The sequence below is a fragment of the Megalopta genalis genome, chromosome 14 (genome assembly GCF_051020955.1).
Source record: "Megalopta genalis isolate 19385.01 chromosome 14, iyMegGena1_principal, whole genome shotgun sequence".
NCBI classification, from domain to species: domain Eukaryota; kingdom Metazoa; phylum Arthropoda; class Insecta; order Hymenoptera; family Halictidae; genus Megalopta; species Megalopta genalis.
The window spans coordinates 10249791-10273328 of NC_135026.1; the positions used below are offsets into that span (position 1 = coordinate 10249791).

General features: G+C 36.7%; 1 protein-coding gene across 2 annotated transcripts; it reads left to right on the top strand.

The window, feature by feature from the left end:
* The first annotated feature begins 1293 nt into the window (after positions 1–1293).
* Positions 1294–21864, top strand: LOC117225839 (vascular endothelial growth factor receptor 1). Of its 2 annotated transcripts, XR_013034752.1 has the most exons (24): positions 1294–1507; positions 2949–3082; positions 3187–3388; positions 3573–3700; positions 4143–4272; positions 4519–4667; positions 4752–4923; positions 6903–7026; positions 7945–8135; positions 8220–8386; positions 9993–10128; positions 10401–10544; positions 10676–10831; positions 10905–11044; positions 11666–11828; positions 11903–12003; positions 12079–12229; positions 12690–12914; positions 13222–13384; positions 14657–14891; positions 15172–15503; positions 15933–16038; positions 16584–17063; positions 17983–21864. XR_013034752.1 is itself a non-coding variant. In XM_076526213.1 (23 exons), exons 1-23 carry the CDS (start codon positions 1447–1449, stop codon positions 16902–16904), a joined length of 3831 nt encoding a protein of 1276 aa, XP_076382328.1. In that variant the 5' UTR covers positions 1294–1446; the 3' UTR covers positions 16905–17701. The 2 variants fall into 2 exon arrangements, 1 of the variants encoding a protein (XP_076382328.1); XM_076526213.1 differs by lacking the exon at positions 17983–21864 and having other exon boundaries at positions 16584–17701.
* The last annotated feature ends 1674 nt before the right edge of the window (positions 21865–23538 follow it).

Genomic DNA, 23538 nt, shown 5'->3' on the forward strand with positions numbered 1-23538 from the left:
ATATGTATTATAAATTGGAATTAAGACAGCCATATTAAATGTTGCATTCAAATTATATAATTTTAGTAAAATATTCGAGAACTATTGATATCCACAACAGATAAATAAAAAACAGTGCTTATGTCAGAGTGGCGTCAGATTTCCAATCTTGAATTTTACACTTTTTATAACATATATGTACATGATCAGCAACCTGAAAACCACACGAGTGCCGACTGTCATGAAAATCGGACGAAGTTATTAATTCAGACCATATTTTAACCCTTAGCGCTCCGCGCGTTTCTCGAATACCGCCTACCAGCAACTCCGGCACATTTTTGGAGCGGAGCGCCTGAGATAAAGGAAGTCTTATTTTCAGCGGAAAAGATTACACGTCCTTGTGAATGCATTTGATCTTATTTATTTTATAAATATACATTTCCCTATTGTAAATAAAAGATAAATTTTAAATTTTCTAATTCGCCATGGTGCGATATCTTTGGTAACAATCTCCCATGTGCATTCTGAGTTTACTTGAACCAGTGTCACAGTATTCACTTTGCCAAATAGAGTTACCAGATATTTCTTACAAGTTCAGAACATTTTCTGCGTAATCGTTGGTTTCCTTTATAATTTCATTTACCAATTCGTCCGTGAAAAATAATTTAAAATATTGTATCGGCTGTTCAATGTTTGTAGGAACCTGTGGTCCAACGACCTGTGGCAATACACTAAAAGGTATTCTGTCTGGAACATGTAATTCTTCCGTAACATCACGCCATTCATCCAAGTCTTGCAACGAATCTTCGCTTTCACTTTCAATAATTCTCATTCTTCGTCTCTTTGGTAGTATAATTTCGCTGCTACTACTCGAAGTGTCAGAATCATAACCAACGTTGTCTTCCACAATGTCTTTTAACTCTTCAAAATCGAATACGTCTTCGGTATCGCTCGGCTCTAAATTCTCATCGTAATATTTATTTTTCTCCATGTTGCTGACCATAGAAAAGCTCAAAAAATGGTTTAATCGTAACGGTACAGACTTAGCACGTTTTAACTACAGATAACAATTGCTAACGCCGACGATAACGTGTGCTAAAAACATTTCGCTCCGCAGCGGAGCTTTCGGAGTTACGGAACAAATGACAAATGTCTCCGTAGCGGAGCCTTCGGAGCGCTAAGGGTTAAGGAAAGACACCACCAACCGCCGAACCTCAGTGGATTACAGAGATAACGGTAGTTGCGGTTAGCTTCGCACTTAGTATGAGATAAAAATGAGCTATGATTAAGATGACATCGCCGTCGATAAGTCGTGGTCTAGGGGAGATCTTGAAAAGTATCATTCGTTCAGCTAAGACGGCACAGTGTAGCCGCAATCCTTGTCGACGAGTGACCTGCTCCTAGAAGCCAGTTCAAGCTCAGTCATAGATAGAATCCAAGAAGCATCAAGAAAAGAACCAGGGGAGAATGCTAGGCCCTCGTCGACGATTCATCTTTACCGTCGTTCTTCTTTCATACCTGTGCAGAGGTAACTGCAACTTTTTCCGTGGTCCACGAAGCGTTCGGCCAGCAAGTACAGTAAATTCTCCCCAATTCGCGGTCAGATTGTGCACGAAAATGGACAATTCGCGAAGAGGAGATACGATTATTCGAGCCTTGCGGCTCGTTTTTGTAATTGTTGACAATCGGTAACTATAAAAATCCCCTCTTCCTAAATTGTCCATTTTTGTGCGTAATCCGAGCGCGAATTAGCTACTCCGTTACTAATGTTTCTGCGCGATTTATGCGCCCTTCGGTCCTACTTTTAACGTTGAAAGTATCACAAAGGTGACGTGACTCGGATTTTCGATCGGTAGTTCGAAGTTTTGGGTGACACTCGTGCGATGTTGCATACCTGTGTTCGTCTAAACAACTATGTGGAAAATTAAATATTATTTCCATTGCAATTTCTGTGCATCGCGTAACTTATCTCGATGAGATCACACGTTCTTCCGCTAGCTTTGCCGGTCGGCCGCTTTTTACCGCAGCTTCCTCGTGTGATGATCGGGTTTCCTGTTAATATTGCACATGTGAGGGCATGTGTCTCGCATTTGCATGAATTGAACAATGTTGTCGAATAATAATCTATGCACGGACAAGCATACGATGGTTCTGAAAGACATTTGAATTACATTGAAGTTTAACCCTCCCTCCCCTGAAATTTAACGGAACAACTTGAATATTTTTCCGACGTTAGAAGCAATAATTTGCTAGATGACGAGTTAAAAGTTTTGAACATTTTTCATAAGATTTTATTATCGATTACATTGTAACCCCTTGAACTGCAACAGAGGGTCAGATTTCTCGTGAAAATTTCATAGATAATCTACCAGATAAGAGCGTTCTTCATTTTTCTAAATCGAAAGAAAATTCCAAACTCCTGTTAACAAAGTCAACGAATGAAATGTAGCAAAGCGATACAAGAAGCGAAAATTGTCTTCCTCGATTGGTTGAGAATAATTAACCCTCGCGGCGTGAGGGTGATCGGGCGTTCACGCAAAGTACCAGGATTGGGTCCAAACGGATCCACGAATTTATGTATGCAAACATTTTGAACTAAAGTTTCGTTGTTATTGTCATTATCACTACTATTACCATTATTATTGCTATTCTCTTACAGTATATAATATTCACTTCGATCTCTAGGTTTGGATTGAAGTAAGTAAACGTATCTATAAACATCGTCTCAATCGAATCATATTTATTAGATTATTTATTTATATTTATTATTATTTTATTATTATTTTATATTATTATATATATATATATATATTATATATTATATTATATACATATATATATATATATATATATATATATTTTATTATTATTATTTATTTATATTTATTATATTTATTTATTAGATGCATTGTGGCAATTAATTACGTTTTGTTATTGATCAAATACGTATCTTTATGTTCTTCCCCCAGGTTCAACAGCTCTAAAACCGAATATATCATTGACAACTGACCAGATTTTCATAAAAGAAGGCGAGCCTCTGCTGCTGAATTGCTCCGGCAACTCGGACATCTTCTTCACGTATCCCACCAACCTATCGTATCATGTGAGTGATGAAGTAATAACATAATATAATTTTACAGAGTATCATTTTAAGTTAAAGTTTGCAAAGTAAAGGTGAAATGATTGCAACATATTCTTTGAAAACAGTCTAGTACACTCGAATATTATACATCACCTGTCGAAATAAACAAAATCCAAGATGAATGTGGGAGCTACTGGTACGATTTTCGTCGACCGAATACAGTCTTTGGGGACACTGGTTGGTACGGTTGCTCGTATCACCCTATCCTGACCACCAGACATAATTATTCCGACCCTGAAATCAGCTTGGTTTATGTCTACGTTGAGTGTAAGTGTGCTTCAGATTTCTATTAAATTGTAAATGTTCATGCAAAAATTGTCCGATATCTCAGTGTCGAACAAGGGAGAGCCCTCAAAGTACTAATTATGGCGAGTGCACAGTGTAGTGGACTAAATCTGCGGTGATCTTTGCAAATGATTATTAATTATGTTTAATAGTAATTATGTTTCAGCTAAAACAGTTCGGTTTGTGGAACAAGCAACTATCCATAAATTAGTGACAACGATATGCAAAAACATTGTTATACCATGTAGACCAACGTCGCCGACAGCGAAAGTCATGCTTACCAAATTCGATGGAGTAGGTATAATTGGCGAAGTTGCAAAAAATTTATTGTGGATTTGAATGGGGTTGTGGAGCTGGTTATTGTATGGTGACCAATTACTGTGCTTTTGCTTTGTTTTCGGGCGTAAGTAACTCGACATTTATTTTGATTACTTTTGAATGCAAATATTTAAAATGTCTTTCCCGATCAATAGAACGTTAATTAAACTCGAAAACAACCCATAGGCACGGTACTTTGGTCACACCATAGAAACCGGCTCTGCTATCCTACGTAGATTATTTGACAGACTTGCAAGAAAATTGATGAGAAATTTGACAAATCTGTCAAGAAAAAGATTGGCATTGCTTTGTTTTGATCACGTACAAAGTTAAGTGGTTCAGGCATAATTGCGTAGGCTTCACGATAATACGTAGACTTAATGTGCGAGAAAGTCATTTAATAAAATACATTCTGCAGGACGGTGACATAGTACAATACACTTTCGATCCAAAAATCGGATTTACACTTAAGAAAGTCTGTCAGGATGAGTTTTACGTATGCACCATAGGTCCTGATCAAAAGGTCTCGTACGATGTAATCGTGACCAGTGAGTACATTCGTTGCATGATATTTCTCTCACAGTGTACCTTTACGAAACCTTCTTCACAAGATTTCCATATGTGGAAGACGTACTTTTATTTTTTATTTAATAATCGTTTCGCCATCTTGACCTTAGTAAAATTATGAGCGAAAGAAAAGTTACTTTCTTGATCTAAGAAATCAAATGAAATAGAAATACTTGATCTATTAATGAAGAACACTGAATAACAAAGGTACATTTTTCTCACTATAGAATTAGCGGACAATATACTGCTCCAACCAACAATTGTCAATAATACTTTGCGGCACGAAATACAGGGCAACACTCTGTTCCTAGAGTGTGCCATATATCTAGCGCAGTACAAAGACTACAACCATCCAGTTTGGCGTCCGAAGCATCTAGTATTTACCATCGCATATAAGAGTTTCATTCGCGCCATCCACGCCGGTCCGAGTTGAATTCGAAACAACAATTTGATATTTCAGAGCGGCAGGGTGACTACCTGGAACGAAACACGGAATATGAATGATGACACGATTGGAAAGATGGCCTTATTGAGGGTCACAAATGTAACCTATGAGGACGAAGGTATTTACGAGTGCAGAGCAGAGGAGTGGGTGTATGAGAAGCATTCGCAGACGTATGTCCAGGTCCATGGTATGTACGATCATAATGTTCTCTGTGAAATATGACCATAATAATGATAACATAAATCTAAATAACTTGTATATGAGCCGTTTATTTTGAAAGTGGCATAAGTCACTTTACCGTAATGAAAAGTGGTGATTTTTTAATGTTTATACGAAATTATTTATACTGAGAAAAATATCCTGAGATATCAATAATAATAATAAATATAATATAATATAATATAATATAATATAATAAAATATAATATAATATAATATAATATAATATAATATAATATAATATAATATAATATAATATAATATAATATAATATAATATAATATAATATAATATAATATAATATAATATAATATAATATAATATAATATAATATAATATAATATAATATAATATAATATAATATAATATAATATAATATAATATAATATAATATAATATATAATATAATATAATATAATAATAATAATAAATATCCTGAGATAACAAATACAAGTAAATCTTCTCGAAAGTAAGCATCCATATTTTTAAACGTATTAAAACGCAAACCGTTAAATATATCGACTTAAAAACAAAGTGACTTATGCCACTTTCAAAATAAACGGCTCATATATTGGGTTATCAGGAAAGTAATTTCGGTATTTCAATGTGAAATAACACTCAACTTTGTCTATACAAGAAATCAACTTTAATCAGTCAAATATTTTCCATTCTGTTCGATGACCTTTTGTAATCTTTCTGGTGACTTCATGTTTCCGCACTCATAAGACTTCTGGTCCTAACTAGTAAAAAGTTCAATCAAGTGCGATTTGAGGCTATCGTTATTATTGAAATTTTTATCGTTTATAAAGTTTTGTGAACTTCGAAATAAATGACCATCCGATGGTGCAAGATCGGAGCTATATGGAAGATGTGACATCACTTCCCAACCAAACTCCAATAATTCTGTACGTGTTGCTAATGATGTATGAGGTCTCGCATTGTCGTGGTGGAACACGATTCCTTTGCGATTTACCAATTCTGGCCTTTTCATTTTGATTGCTTCCTCCAATTTCATAAGTTGCTGGCAGTAAACATCCGAGTTGATCGTTTGGTTGCTTGGAAGCAGCTCAAAATACACAACACCTTTCTAGTCCCACCAAATTGACAGCACGATCTTTTTCTGTTGTGATTCAGATTTCGATATGGTTTGTGTTGGTTCATCACGCTTAGACCATGACCTTTCTCGATTAATGTTATTGTAAACGATCCATTTCTCATCACCGGTGATAATTCGTTTGAAAAAAGGGTCGATCGCATTACGTTTAAAATACGTATCGCAAATACCGATTCGTTGTGTTAAGTGAATTTCTTTCAATTCATGCGGAATCCAAACATCGAGGTTCTTAACAAGTCCAAGACATCTTATATGACATTCAGTTGTTGCGTGCGATACATTTAACCTTTTTGCAATCTCTCGTACAGTTATACGACGATTCGATTCAATTGTGGCTTTGATTTTGTCATCATCAACTTCAGAACGTCGACCAGTACTTTGGTCATCTTCAAGTGAAAAATCTTCAGAACGAAATTTGTTGAACCAATTCTGACATGTGTGTTCTGTTAAGTAATCGACGCCATAAACTTCACATATCTCTTTGTGAGCCTCGGCCACTTTCTTACCTTTATGAAAATAAAAAAGTAAAATGTGTCGAAAATGTTCATTTTTGCACATTTTTGCACATGTTAAAATTGACAAGAAACTATCAGTCGTAAACAAAACTACGCGGAATTTATTTCTACAGTAACCTAAACGTGTCAACTACCAAAACTGACGACAACAGAATTTAACCTTAACAAAAGAATGACAATGCAAACATAACACGCTATCTATTGATGCAAAGCGAGATTACTTTCTTTCCAACCCAGTACATAAAGATAACGCGTTTTAGATGCGCTTTGTATAAAACCAGCATCATCCAGCACAGTTTCTGCTTATCGAATGTTTAGAACGGCCCCCTCCATTCATGAAGATAACATCTTGGGATCCCAACAGATATTATACACGTCATGAGGGTGATCCACTGCAGTGGGTTGTCGACGTAGACGCGTATCCTCCGCCTGATGTGCAATGGTATCTCGGAACTGTTTAAATAACATCACATTCTACGGGATGAACCGCGCAACGTGATCAGCTCAATTTATTCTGTTCACCTAAAAACAGAGGTTCAAGCAGAGCTTTGAGATGGTGGCATCAAACTTTTTGTTAGTATTTTTTTCCGGTATTGTTAAAGTCACCTTTAGTTTTTTATAGGCCGATCTACAATTTTATTGCGCCCATCGATTAGGGGATGCTGAACCGAATTCGGCAAGCATCATAACATATAGCTTTTTTCGGAACGTATACGAAGAAACTATAGGTTTACCTTTAAAAAATCATGATATCTCCGCGAAAAAAAGATTATCAAAAAATTTCGTACGATCATCTTAAAGCTCTCCTTAAACCATGTCATTTTATCTCGAAAAGTTTTCAATCGAACCACTAGCAACAGAATAAATAAACTCGAACACGTATACATATATTATATTTCTAAACTATAGTAATGTCTCCCTTACTGACGCTCACAGATTCTGCACAGAAATGGACAATTTGGGAAGAGGAGACACGATTATTCGAACCTTGCAACTCGTTTTTATAGTTGTTGACAATCGATAATCATACAAAATGAGCAACAAGGCTCGAACAATCGTATCTTGTCTTCCAAAATTGTCCATTTTTGTGGACAATCTGAGCGTCAATTAGAGAGACATTACTGTACTCTGCGTCATTTCTATGGACATTTAATAGCATCACAGATTTAAATAACCAATTTTCGATTGTGGTCTCTTCAAACGGATAAAGGAAACTGAAGATTTTGAGAACTTGATTGCATCATTTTCCAGCAGTCCCTGCTTTTTCCCAATGGAAGCTGAAGATGATCACATTGCACAAGGATTTGCAGTCCAGTTATCATTTCTTCGACGTCTCGACATCCAAAGTTTTATTTTGCAGGTTGAATACGTATGGCAACGAAATGACGAGTTTGTTGATACCTCAGAAATCCAAATATCCATTTGTCGTTACATTGTATAAGTCGATATTGGAAATCGATAGTTTGGATTTAAATGACATGGGAACATATTCCATCCAAGCCAGCAATAGCTATAAAAAGGAAACATTGAACTTTGTGTTGGACGTAATAGGTACGTTATTTTCGTCGTTCAGAAACAAAATGTGATGAATGTTAATCTGTGATTGTCCGGTCTAATCGAAGATGAATCTTCTAGCTAGACCAAAATTGTACATGAGCAAACCGAATACGTATTACTTCCCTAATCAGGTGACAAAGCTAGAATGCCATGTTGAAGCGTTCCCGAAGCCGAATATTACCTGGAGTTACCGCAAGTGTCCCAATTATCCTTCTTGCGACGATGGCACCCTCGAGTACTTAACGGTACGCAATGTTTTTAACACCAAACTCCGATAACGTATCGTCACTGATTGTATTGGTTTCGCAAGAAAGTAATTTCGGTTTGCATTAATAGATAGCCTTATGTTTGCATTGTCATTCTTTTGTTATAATTTTAAAAATTATAATTATATATAATATAAATATAAAATTATAATTATATATAATATAAATATAAAATTATAATTATATATAATTAATTTTAAAAGTTACAATTTTTTGTCTTCAGCTTTGGTAGTTGACACGTTTCGGTTGCTATAGAAACAAATTCCGTGCAGTTTTGTTTACATCTGATAGTTTCTTGTCAATTTTAACATGTGCAAAAATGTGCAAAAATGAACATTTTCGACACATTTTACTTTTTTATTCTCATAAAGGTAAGAAAGTGGCCGAGGCTCACAAAGAGATATGTGAAGTTTATGGCGTCGATTACTTAACAGAACACACATGTCAGAATTGGTTCAACAAATTTCGTTCTGAAGATTTTTCACTTGAAGATGACCAAAGTACTGGTCGACGTTCTGAAGTTGATGATGACAAAATCAAAGCCACAATTGAATCGAATCGTCGTATAACTGTACGAGAGATTGCAAAAAGGTTAAATGTATCGTACGCAACAACTGAATATCATATAAGATGTCTTGGACTTGTTAAGAACCTCGATGTTTGGATTCCGTATGAATTGAAAGAAATTCACTTAACGCAACGAATCGGTATTTGCGATACGCATTTTAAACGTAATGCGATCGACCCTTTTTTCAAACGAATTATCACCGGTGATGAGAAATGGATCGTTTACAATAACATTAATCGAGAAAGGTCATGGTCTAAGCGTGATGAACCAACACAAACCATATCGAAATCTGAATCACAACAGAAAAAGATCGTGCTGTCAATTTGGTGGGACTAGAAAAGTGTTGTGTATTTTGAGCTGCTTCCAAGCAACCAAACGATCAACTCGGATGTTTACTGCCAGCAACTTATGAAATTGGAGGAAGCAATCAAAGTGAAAAGGGCAGAATTGGTAAATCGCAAAGGAATCGTGTTCCACCGCGACGATGCGAGGCCTCACACATCTTTAGCAACACGTAGAAAATTATTAGAGTTTAATTGGGAAGTGATGTCGCATTCTCCATATAGCCCTGATCTTGCACCATCGGATGATCATTTATTTAGAAGTTTACGAAACTTTTTAAATGGTAAAAATTTCAATAATAACGATAGCCTCAAATCACACTTGATTGAGTTTTTTACTAATAAGGACCAGAAGTTTTATGAGTGCGGAAACATGAAATCACCAGAAAGATGGCAAAAGGTCATCGAACAGAATGGAAAATATTTGACTGATTAAAGTTCATTTTCTGTATAAAAAAAGTTGAGTTTTATTTCACATTGAAATATCGAAATTACTTTCCTGCCAACCCAATATACATATACGCTTTACACCATGTATGTTTGAATGAAGATATTGATTCCCTCATTTTCCATGAACGTGAACTCATGGACTCGATGGTTTAACGTTGATTGAAGTCCATGTAAACTCGTACCACCGATTGCCACCGATTAATTAAATCATGGGACATTCGTACAGAATTCCAAAGAAGAGGGTACCGTGATTCAGCTGGTCTCTACAATATGGACGGTGATTGAAATGTCTGGTGAGCTTACTTGCGAGGCGTGCAACAGTGCTGGCTGCGATACTGTCACCAATAACGTGTCTGTTTCCGGTATGAACAGGACGAGATTCATAGTTTACGATCAGCAAACCAGAACGCATTTGCATCATAACTAGACTGCGAATTTAATCCAAAAATGCTATGAAAGTATTAAGAGATGAGATAAGTTTTTACTTGATTAATTAATTATGTTATAATATGTCCCTTTAGAATGCTCATTAACTATGCTATCGGAAAGTTCGCGTAATTCTTCCACCTCGTGGACATTCTCCTATTGACCACGTTTTTTTTTGGATGCTATAGTGTGTTTAAAAATATTTTAGATGAAGTCGGTGAATTCGGCATCATTCTTACCAAGGACCCAGTGATAGAAGGTGACGAATGGGGGCTGATCTGCGCTGCTTCGATGCGGAATTATTCGGACAACTTTGATTGGCACAGCGAAGATGGTCCAATTGTGCAATCTGGTAATTGTACTTTCGATATACACGCTAAGAAATGCGTGCTAAAGAGTTTCCTTTTCTACAAGAAATTTTAAAGACCGATAACGTTCAACGAGAAATTAAACGAACCGAAAATAATATATTTAAACAATTAGACAGATACTCTATCGATCGGGGAAAAACGCAGTTCACGTACAAAACAATTTTGAAGATACACAACGTAAAAATAGAGGACTCGCAGGAATATATCTGTAGGGTGAAGTTCGCGGGTAATTTGACTCGATCCACCGGATATCGTTTGGAAGTGCAGGGTAATTGGAAATTCAAATTCCTACAAAGATTGAACAGTGTACTGTTATATGTATAATATTAGTTTCGTTTTAGCTGCACAAGCGCCTATTATTACCGATACCAATTTGAAGAACGGCGAGACAATCATCGACCTTAACACACGAGGTCGCAAGGCGGTAGATTTTTACTGTTTCGCGGATGGTAAGCCTAAACCGAGCATTAGTTGGTTTAAGGTAAGCGCTTAAAAATTATTATATTATAATTTATTATAATTTAATATATATTATTTTTAATATAAATTTAATATAAATTTTTTTTAATATAAATTTAATTAATATAAATTTTTAATTTATTATAATTATTATATTATATTATAAAGATCTCGATATTACGGTTCATATTTTATTTACTATTTTACTGGTTTACTATTTTATTACTTTATTATTTTACTAATTCCCGATTTTTCTTTTTTCACTATTTCACGAATTGATCATTATACTATGCTCGGGCATTTATTTTGAAGCAAGTTATTGAAAATCGACATATAAATTTAATATAAATTTAATATAAATTTTTTAAATATAAATTTAATTAATATAAATTTTTTAAATATAAATTTAATTAATATAAATTTTTAATTTATTATAATTATTATAATTATATAAATTATTATATTATATTATAAAGATCACGATATTATGGTTTATATTTTATTTACTATTTTACTAGTTTACTATTTTATTACTTTATTATTTTACTATTTCCCGATTTCACTATCTCACGAATTGATCATTATACTATACTCGGGCATTTGTTTTGAAGCAAGTTATTGAAAATCGACATACTTTTGTCAGGACGGTAGACGGTTGTTAATTAGCAACGAAAAACACATGTTTTCCAACAACTCCCAAAAAGTTGAAATAGAATATCCATTGGAGATCGACAGCGGCAAGTATATGTGTCGAGCGGAGAATCGAATTGGAAAAGTCGAAGTTTTTCAACAAATAATGATAAAAGGTAATTTATTATATCGGGCACTGAAGAGGCGCGGATTTATGAAATGTTTATTTTACGCTTGCTTTAATTAACAGGGTTCAGAATTCCTGTCGGTGTGATCATTTTGCTTGTCATGTTAGCAGTGACCGTTCTGATCCTGGTGATCTACGTCGCTCTGAAAGTCCATAGTGATAGGGTAACTATACTTTTGTATTATTACGCAGCGCCATTTGACTAGATAAGAATTTCACCAATTTCTATGATGTTCCAGATGAAGAAAAGGAAATTACTGGAAGCTGCCTTTTTGCACTTCGAGGAGGGAGCCGTCGAGAGTTTGAATCCGGACTTGACGGTAGACGATCAGGCATATCTGCTCCCGTACGACAACAAATGGGAATTTCCAAAGGAAAGATTGAGATTAGGTAAGATTCGATTCAAGATCGTTTCTTGAGACTTTCCGCTGGAAAAAAGTCACTTCTATTGCTGAGAATACCAATGTTCGTTTTCATACTTACAACTTACAAAGAAAATGTTGAATTAGTTCGATAAAGTTGGTGTCTTAAATTGCTTTTTACTTCGAAGTTGTTAGGTTCAAACAGTTCCATAGTTATACAAAAATCTTTTATTGTAATGAGAAAGTATACATAATCATCGTAATTAATAATTACCACCGTATCATTCGCCGTCGACTCAGAAAAGATTTTGTACTCATGAAAATTCGATCTTTTTTCTGTGATTAGAAAAATACCTTCCGGATTTGTGATCGAGGTTTGATCTATAAGAATTATCTGCGGGCTATTGAAAAACAAATGAAAATGTTCGATGAACGAAGTAGATTTTGCTAATAATTTTCGGCATTGACTATGTGACAACAATTTACAGGAAAACACTTGGGAAGTGGCGCGTTCGGCGTAGTCTTGAAAGCAGAAGGTTTGGGCATTTGCGAAGGCGAGGCAATTACTACTGTAGCTGTGAAAATGGTCCGCCGTGCTCCCAATCTCGTGTACATCTGTGCACTTGCCAGCGAACTCAAGATCATGGTACACCTTGGCAAACACCTGAACGTTGTCAACCTTCTTGGCGCCTGCACAAAAAATATCTTGAAACGTGCGTCCTCTATCCGTTAATTAATTTAGGGATTAGATAGGACCGAAAGTATCATTTTTCATGTAAATTAGCATCAAATTTCAAAGCATATACATATATTCATGTGAAAATTATTAATTACCATTTAAGAACACAGTTTTTTTTATTCGCTAGTTCCTATAGCCATTTTATTTCGCTTTCACAAAATTTGTTGCTCGACGCTCTAAGTTGCTTGCAAGTTCAAGAAATTACTTTGTTCAGCTCTGTTCACTGTATTTTCTTTGCAATAATCAATATCGTTTATAAGTGATTTCTGTTGATTCTCCAGACGAATTGTTGGTCATCGTTGAATTCTGCCGATTTGGTAATTTGCACAGTTACTTATTGAGGCATAGAAGCGGCTTTATCAATCAGATCGATCCAGTGTCTGGCAAATTAGATCTCAGCATCGGCTTGCTGACGAAAATTGGCGGTGTATGCGTCACTAACAGGTTCGTTGATGTAATTTTTCCTTCCTATAACTCTGTGATTATTGAATTATAGAATGTTATGTAGAAGTTAGCTGGTGTCCCTTCCTTCCTCTAAAGAACGAATTGTTGCGCTGTTTACCTGATTTAAAATTGTGATTAGATATCACATTAAATACAATTAGTCTGGGGACTAATTCTGAAATTTCATTGCAAAATATACTATTGTAACTGAAATAATTTGACCAGTAACTGCAAAAACCTTAACAGAACCACTTATTTCTTTAAACAATAATAACATGAACATAAACAATAATAACATAGATAATAATATAAAAAATAGTAAATTATACCCTTTGAATTGAAAATTTAACAACTTTGTTTTGTGTGGTAAATCTCGAAGCAGGGGGTTCAATACAGTGATGTGAATAAATATAAACTCAAAGTAACTTTTACATTTCTTGTGATATTTAAACGAAAACTTAACAAGACGCCATGTTTGTACATTTCTATATTACAATTAATAGATAATAGAAATATACAATTATAACTTGTTTTTCGTTTTTGTTTAAATATCACTAAAAATGTAGAAGTTACTCTTTTAGTTTATAATTATTCACAGCACTGTAGGTGGCCTCCTTTAACTGAAACATCTTATGTATTTAAAATGAAGTTAACGAAACGTTATATTTGTATATTTCTATATCAGAAATAATAGAAAATAGAAATATGCAAATACGATGTTTTCTTAAGTTTTCGTTTAGATATCAGTAACAATGTAAAAGTTACTTTGAGTCTGTAATTATCCACTCCACACAGGCCAACGTTACACTTTCTGTTAATATATCGTTTTTCGTTAATATATCGTAAACGAAGCCGCGGATTGCATTTTCGCTAAGGAAAAAGTTACTTCAAATAATCTCAGAAACCCTTCATTTCTCGCTTGTACAACAATTTTGGGACACCCTGTATATGTGTTCATAATCCAGATTGGTTTTATCACAAGCCATATAAGCGTTCTACGTCCAAATTAAATGGTTATGTGGATATCCATATATGCGGTAACAACCCACTGTCAACGATTCTGCCGAACACATATTCATACTGCTCAAATGGATAAGTAAATTAATAAGGACGTAACAGTATCGTTTCATGCATCGAAATGCAACTATTTGCTTCCGGTAATTAAAACGATGAAACTACTGGTGCATGCAACGGGTTGCGGTGCTCGCGCTTTTCTGTTCTTCTCTGTCTGCGCGATAGGGTAAAATCTGCGGAATTGTCATCTTGTTTCAGTAACAACCGCAATTCTGAATCTGATTCGGTGCAGTGTCACGCGCAAGCTACAGATTCCCAGGGAGTCGATATGTCAGCAGGTGATTCCGTTCTTAATAGCGCTTCAACTCAACCTGGTTGGTCCAACTGTCGGGGAGACTACAAGGACTCTAACTTAAAACCAATTTGCACGCAGGATCTGTTGTCCTGGGCGTTCCAAGTAGCCCGTGGAATGGAATATATCAGCCAGAGAAAAGTGAGTTCCTGCGTTTTCTTCTCGCACGTAATTCTATCAAAGCAGGATTATAGAGAAAACTTCTCTTTCCAACCGAAACATTTCTTATAGACAAATGAAAAAGTAAAATATCAATCATTTTCGAGACTCTATTCACGTTTTCATGTGCTTGGTAATTTTATATAAATATAAAATAATTGAACAGAAAACTATGATTTTTAAACAGTTTCATTTGCATCGAACATAAGTTCCTGAACAAATGTGTGATCGCATACACCGTTTCGTAAAAATGAATTTGCAGATACTGCACGGTGACCTGGCCGCTAGAAATGTCCTGCTGGCCGATAACAATGTGGTAAAGATATGCGACTTTGGTCTGGCCAAGAACATGTACAAAGAAGAAATTTACAAAAAGAAAAGTGACTGTCCATTGCCCATTAAGTGGTTGGCCATCGAAACTATGAGAGATCAAATTTTCTCCACTCAATCGGACATTTGGTCGTTCGGCATAGTGTTATGGGAGTTCTTCACATTGGCAGAGACTCCGTATCCTGGAATGGAAACGGAGATAGTGTACCAAAAGCTGATCGAGGGTTACAGAATGGAGCAGCCAGAATATGCCACGCCCGAAGTGTAGGTTCACTCACGATTTTTTATTTGGGAAAGATTCGGAACTGTGCCTTGTCAGTTATATTCGAAAGCAAGTTAAAGGCAACAGTTTAAAGATGCCTGACTTTCTAAACATATGACAACTAATGTGCTTCATCGAGTAGCTGCACAACTTTGAGCTGCCAGACGTCATCTAGGGTTCGTCCGTCGACAGAAACTGTTGCTTGCAGAGGCTTCGCGAACTCCTCACCGTGCCTAATCTGCCGCGGGTTTCCCTTAAACTAACTTTCTCGTAAGCTTACATACTAGACCCGCGGGCGTTATGTCGAATGCAAATTTTCAAATCTTCCCAATGACAAGGTCAACTGTATCAGCGTTGTTAATCGTACGACGACCGTACGTGTACTGTAATTTGTAATCGATAACTCATGCTTTGCAATTTATCATCTCTAGATACGACATAATGTGTCAGTGTTGGAAGGCCGAGCCTTCTCTACGGCCGAGTTTCACGGATCTAGTCAACAGTGTAGGAAAATTGTTGGAGGACAATGTAAGAACGGTAAGTTCGTTGAGTGATCTTCTTATCACTACATACAGATCGAAATACTCAGATCAATGGAATCATCTTGGAACGAATGGTTTACTTGAACACGTTTTCGTATAATCCACTGGGTACCTGGAGACCGTGATCGTATAGAAAGAATATGTTCGATCGCGATAATTTCGAAAGATAATAACTCTCTGTTAATATCTCCGTTGTTCAGAATTGACGGTTACAAGGCTGACCTTAGATTCTTTGACGCTATTACCAGAATTTGTAACTATGTTAATTCAGTAAGCGGCGACATTGATTTATTTTCTGGCCCCGCCAATAAATGTGGGCAATCAAATCTCAAAATCACCAATGTAACCTAATCAAAGTTAACACTTTATTGTAAACGGGTACTCAAATCAGACGTTCGTATTTTAGTTTGGTAAGTTGGATTGTTATTTTCTTAACTATTTATATTGTCCAATAGGGCTCTACGACCCGTCCAATGAGTAAATAAATAAATAAATTAGAACTGTACGTGACTGAATTGAAAGAAAAATTGGTAATTTCAGCACTACATCGAATTAAACGCCCCATACCTCGACGTGAACAGGGCTCTGCTAGTGGGCGGGAAGCAAGATTACCTGGCGATGTTCTCTGCTCCGGACCACGCCGTTCTTTCTACATCGACTCACGATTGCGCGAATTCCACCGCATCTGGAACCGCTGCGGACTCTGGCTACGTGAGCGTGAGTCTCAAGGATGCTGTGGACACATCGCCTATGCTGAAGAAGGAGGAGGAAGAACCCTATTTGGAACCTATTAATGTCCACACGAGGAGGGCAGAGCTTGCCAGAAACAGAGGAGTGGTGAAGTATCAGTTGGTGCATTGAGATCGGGGTTATGCTAACTGCAACCCGCTGGACAAGTTGGACCTAACAGATCTGAATAAAAAGAGCGATGAGATCGCGGAGAAACGGAACTTAACTCGAATCCGACGGCTGAAATGGGCTTCGCTTCGAGGATCGTGAATATACGTGAGCAGGAGTGCGGTATGAAGATTAATTTGCCTAAAGGATGCGGCAATCCGAGTAACGTGGTCGTAGAATCGAAACGGAATCTCAAGCGTTCGGAAACAGCTGCGTCTTCAAAGCGAACTATTTGATTGCATCTTTGAATTTACTTGACGCTTAGAGAAATATACCTATTACATTATACTGAACCGTACACCTAGAAATAATAATTGATACATTGTACAATAAGATGATTTTCTTGGGAGGAAGAAAAGAAATTTACGAAGTTGTGTGTAGTATCGAATACATTGTACAGTAATTTCTCTCTAATTCGCGTACAGATTATACACAAAAAAATGGATAATTTTATAAGAGAAGGTACGATATTATTCTAGCTGTAGAGAATGACTTCTTTCTAGTATATTATGTATTCTAATATTTAAAGATAATACCCTTCAAATGAAATACATATATCTAAATATTTTCATAAAATTAGTTGGCAAAACAAACTTCTTTTATTCGAAATCAGTTTTTGAAATTACAAAATCGCATGTTTCTTATCGCAATCATATTTTCTTCTATATTCTTATAGAGCGTGATAAGACGAATTCGAAATGGCGCAGAAATTAGATTATAATAGGGAAAAATAAATTACAAAAATTAAAAAATTCTCAAATTCGATGCGGCGTGTCTTCCCATTGTCCGATCAATTTCAGATTTTGCGTAAGTAATTTTCTCGCCTAATAGCATAATTCCTGGGGGCGTCTCGAAAACATTTCGATAATCGAAAAGTAAGGTTTTCCTATTCAATAATGACTACTCAGTGGTGAATGTGACAGTAGCTAGTGACCTAACAAATGGCAACCCGATGGTGAAAATGATTTCGGCCAGTCCACAAACCTTCGCAATGGTAACCCGAAGCACCGAGGTCTTTTATTATTTTTTTTTTTTTTTTCAGAAGGAGGGGAATGCGTTATTTACTACGGCAGGGCGACATGCGCTCCCAGCCAGTGTGGGACTCTCCGGTAACACGGCATACCCACAAAACCCCTCCTCTTCAAGCCGCCAGATTGGCAGAATTTTCCGAATTCGAGGATCACTACACAACGTTCGTCCATTGGTTGAACTGCTGGCTGCATGAGTCACCTCCGTTGCACTACGTTGACGAGCACATTTCTATCTATTTTCGCCCAATCCTCAAGAGTCAATCCGTAATGCACTTGTATACACTCCTGGCATTGCCACGCTGATCGTGCACTGGCGATGCATGCGTTGCACCGATGACAGTGTGTTGCCTTGTGTCGAATATACAGTGAACCAATTGAATGCCAACCTCCTACTTTATAACGGCCCTGGTCTTGGGCTTCTTGGTCGAGCTTTCGAAAACAATCCTGGCAGAGGCGATGTTCGTTTGACACAAAAATTAATTTCCTGGTGGACGGGAGATAACAAAGCAGTTTCACTAACTTCTCGTATGTTTGCGGATCATCAGTCGGTATGGCTCCATGCATCGGCCCACAGAACTGCCCACGTACTTCTTCCTGGTACTTTCCACGTGGAATTGGCATTTTACTGGCTGAGATATTTCTATCGTCGTGAAAATTACACTAAATGTCGATAACTGTGTACACGATTTTTGGTCGGTGGCGCGCTTTTATGTGGAAAATATACATGGGGGTGGATTGAACCTGGACCAATCAGGCAGCTTGTCTTTGGGCAGTGTCCCTTTTTGGCGAGGAAATCACTACCCACTGCAAAGTTCGTAGGGGGAGGGAACGGCCCACTACATTCGAGCCGCCGATGGGGTTTCTTTGGTGGAAAGACCTGTTAGAGTGGCTCGCGGATAGCTGCCGAAATAATTACTTTCGACTGAGTTCACCTTCTGGTGATAAAGCAATTGATTTAAGGAGCCAATAGTCATTTTATGTCTAATTTTGTATGATTTACAGTCGTGATTTACAGTTACAGCTTTTACAGTCGTTCAAATAGAATGAACTTTAACAATGTCAAAATTTATTTTGGAATGCGATATAACAATATTTAGTGGTGACTCGGAGTCGCCATTCGATTGCAAAGGGTTAATAGTGCCATAGGCGCGCCGAATCGCCAGATAAATTCTTATACGTGATTTATTTAGTCTGCAATTACGCGGCGTGCAGATGTGCCGCTTCTTGCTCAGTCAGGAATTAAATAAAATGGTGTCCCTTAGGAATTTTTTCCTCGAAATTTTTAATATCTTTTTTAGCCTATGTTCCTTTATTTGAAAGATCATGCCCCGTATTACTAGTTATATTTGCTTTTTATTAAAAAATGTGCAGAAGTGTGTAAGTTATGGCAGTTTTTCTGAGGGCTTTCCAAAAAACACACTACTCGGACCATGGTTATCTCAAATCATGTACGAAAAATATTTCCTTAGTTGATAGTCTAAACTTGTCCTGGAACAAAGGATTTTTCGGAATTTTGATTTTTGTCGAAATGGCAGGCGTTCGAAGTGAATGTTTTCAGTTTTGATGAACAATAGCTAGGTTTTTAGGTTATAAAAAAGATACTCAACAGAAAATATTCTTTGATCAAGGACAAGTTCTTCCAATGCAAGAAAGGTTGTGAAAATTTCAGCTGAGTCGATGCTTAAACCGCCGCCCTATTTGGCGAGGGTAAAAGGACGATACCTTACCCGCATTTTACTGACACTAATTTATGAGTTTTTCACAGGCCGCGCTGACCTGGCGGCCGCGCAGATCTGCATCAGTACACGGCTGGCCACGTTTTCATCAACGAGGTCTGCTGTGCACGTGCAGATAGAAGAAAGAGAAACTCATTTTCAGGCTCGGAAACATCAGGAAAGATTTCTCTCGCCTAATCCCTGACATCTGCTAACGGATATTTCGAACAATAATTACGATTGCCATTCGGGTGTCGCTGTACAGTTATTAAGGGAATGAAAGAATATTTAGTGAAAAGATCTTGATCTACGATGTCTATCGATATTTTGTCGAATGCGTTTTCCCGTATACATATCTGTGATCGTCATTGGCTGACGCGTTTTCTGTTGGGTTAATTTTGATTTCGATGTGATATACATGCGCAAGTATTCAACATATCGTCGGACAAATTAAATTCGTCAATGATTTTTGGCACAGCAGATTTATTTTTTCGTCGTTTGTATAACATTTCCTGTTCCGATGCAAAATTACTCGGCAATTGTAATTGATTAATTTTCTCTGCCTCTACGATCGTATTTCTGACAACCTTTCATGGTCTCTCGTCAGTAGCTGCAGCCAGTATTTATTTTATTGCAAACTGTAATAATTTGTGGACGTCCTGCTTCTGGTACATGATTATGTTCTATGTTATGAGAACGAGTATTTTTTCAGTTTAATCGTGTAGATATTGTTCAATGAGGTCATTACTTTATTAGAAGTTTATTAAATCTACTAAAATACAAATTTTAGTACCAACTATTAATTTCTTTTTTTATAATATAAAATCTTCGAGTCCTGTGAAACGTTTTTTTTGTGTGTTAAAAACCAACGTAAATATGAACATTAAACATTACATGCATAGTTCTCCTAGTCAACGATTATCCAAATTCATAAGGAGAGGAAAATTCCCTGTCCTTTAAAGCGAACGGAGAATTATCTCAAAGCAAACAGCTCTGGAAAGCCGTCGCCTACGAGGTTTTTCAAGCTACCTGACCCAAGATTTTCTTCAGGCCTCTTTGTCCCTTTCGCGACCGGTTCTTGCGACCCCTGCTGCGCAGGCCGTTACACACGCCCTCGGAAAGACTAAAATTTCCACGTCCGAAAAATCCTTCCGTCCCACGGCAGGGGTTCGCTACACCGTTATGTCAAGGTTATATCAAGGTTACACATTTGCTCGAAAAATTTCTTTAGAGAGAGGGAGAGAGAGAGAGAGAGAGAGAGAGAGAGAGAGAGAGGTGGAGAGAGAGAGAGAGAGAGTATGAATTTAATTATTTATTCTCTCTTAATAAAATTAACACTGAACGAAATTTGAATTTGTACAAAAAATCAGGAATGTAAATAAAGATATTAAATAACATAAAAGTGACCGAAAATGGATACTTTCAAAATGGAATTTTGCAGAAATCAAATACTCGCCCAATACACTTATTCCCAACTAGATAAATGAACAAAATAGATGTACTTGTAAATAACAATTTGATATTTCAATCATTTCAAGGTGGGCATCTTTGACGCCGTGTAGCAGTGTGAAAATGATAAATAAAAATGAAAATAAAAGTTATCCCAATCACCTAAATGGAGATTTATAAAGGAAAAAAAATTCTTTTATAAATACATATAAATAAAAATTTTAGGTAATATTATGAACTATACTCTGCTACTAATATTTTAGAGCATCATTGGTTAAAATTAAAATTTTTCACCTCGTATCGACTACGCGGCTAGCTGAACAGCTAGTCTCAGAAATCGACACATCGCCGTTCTTCGAGCAGATTAGGCGATACACCTAAAGAAGCCGTTACGACAGGCAAGAAAATCGTCCGGGTCCGAACTAGTTAATTATTTTTAAATTAACGTTCTCCGGCAATTTTGACGCCAATAAATGGACAAAACGAGCAGCAGACCCATCGAAGCGACGAGCAGAAATATATTTATAAATCAAGTTACTGACGACCGAGGACAATACGAAAAAGTAATAAAAAAAAGGACAATACGACAAACAGAAATCACAATCACGACGAAGCGACATCATTCTTGTACTATTAATGGTGTAGCGAACCCCTGCCGTGAGACGGAAGGAATTTTCGGACGTGGAAATTTTAGGCTTTCCGAGGGCGTATCTAACGGCCCGCAGCAGGGGTCGCAAGAACCGGTCGCAAAAGGGACAAAGAGGCCTGACGAAAATCTTGGGTCAGGTAGCTTGAAAAACCTCGTAGGCGACGGCTTTCCTGAGCTGTTTTCATCGAGATAATTCTCCGTTCGCTTTAAAGGACAGGGAATTTTCCTCTCCTTATGAATTTAGATAATCGTTGACTAGGAGAACTATACATGTAATGTTTAATGTTCATATTTACGTTGGTTTTTAACACACAAAAAAACGTTTCACAGGACTCGAAGATTTTATATTATAAAAAAAGAAATTAATAGTTGGTACTAAAATTTGTATTTTAGTAGATTTAATAAACTTCTAATAAAGTAACGACCTCCTTGAACAATATCTATACGATTAAACTGAAAAAATACTCGTTCTCATAACATAGAATATAATCATGTACCAGAAGCAGGACGTCCACAAATTATTACAGTTTGCAATAAAATAAATACTGGCTGCAGCTACTGACGAGAGACCATGAAAGGTTGTCAGAAATACGATCGTAGAGGCAGAGAAAATTAATCAATTACAATTGACGAGTAATTCTGCATCGGAACAGGAAATATTATACAAACGACGAAAAAATAAATCTGCTGTACCAAAAATCATTGACGAACTTAATTTGTCCGACGATATGTTGAATGCTTGCGCATGTATGTCACATCGAAATCAAAATTAACCCAACAGAAAACGCGTCAGCCAATGACGATCACAGATACGTATACGGGGAAACGCATCCGACAAAATATCGATAGACATCGTAGGTCGTCTGTCAATTTCACTTACGGCTTTGTGAAACTACGTTCCAACTCTTCAAGATCTTTTCACTAAATATTCTTTCATTCCCTTAATAACTGTACAGCGACACCCGAATGGCGATCGTAATTATTATTCGAAATATCCGTTAGCAGATGTCAGGGATTAGGCGAGAGAAATCTTTCCTGATGTTTCCGAGCCTGAAAATGAGTTTCTCTTTCTTCTATCTGCACGTGCACAGCAGACCTCGTTGATGAAAACGTGGCCAGCCGTGTACTGATGCAGATCTGCGCGGCCGCCAGGTCAGCGCGGCCTGTGAAAAACTCATAAATTAGTGTCAGTAAAATGTGGGTAAGGTATCGTCCTTTTACCCTCGCCAAATAGGGCGGCGGTTTAAGCATCGACTCAGCTGAAATTTTCACAACCTTTCTTGCATAGGAAGAACTTGTCCTTGATCAAAGAATATTTTCTGTTGAGTATCTTTTTTATAACCTAAAAACCTAGCTATTGTTCAACAAAACTGAAAACATTCACTTCGAACGCCTACTACTTCGACAAAAATCAAAATTTCGAAAAATCCTTTGATCCATGACAAGTTTAGACTATCAACTAAAGAAATATTTTTCGTACATGATTTCAGATAACCATGGACCGAGTAGTGTATTTTTGTAAAGCCCTCAGAAAAACTGCCATAACTTACACACTTCTGCACATTTTTTAATAAAAAGCAAATATAACTAGTAATATGGGGCCTGATCTTTCAAATAAAGGAACATAGGCTAAAAAAGATATTAAAAATTTCGAGGAAAAAATTCCTAAGGGACACCATTTTATTTCATTCCTGACTGAGCAAGAAGCGGCACATCTGCACGCCGCGTAATTGCAGACTAAATAAATCACTTAT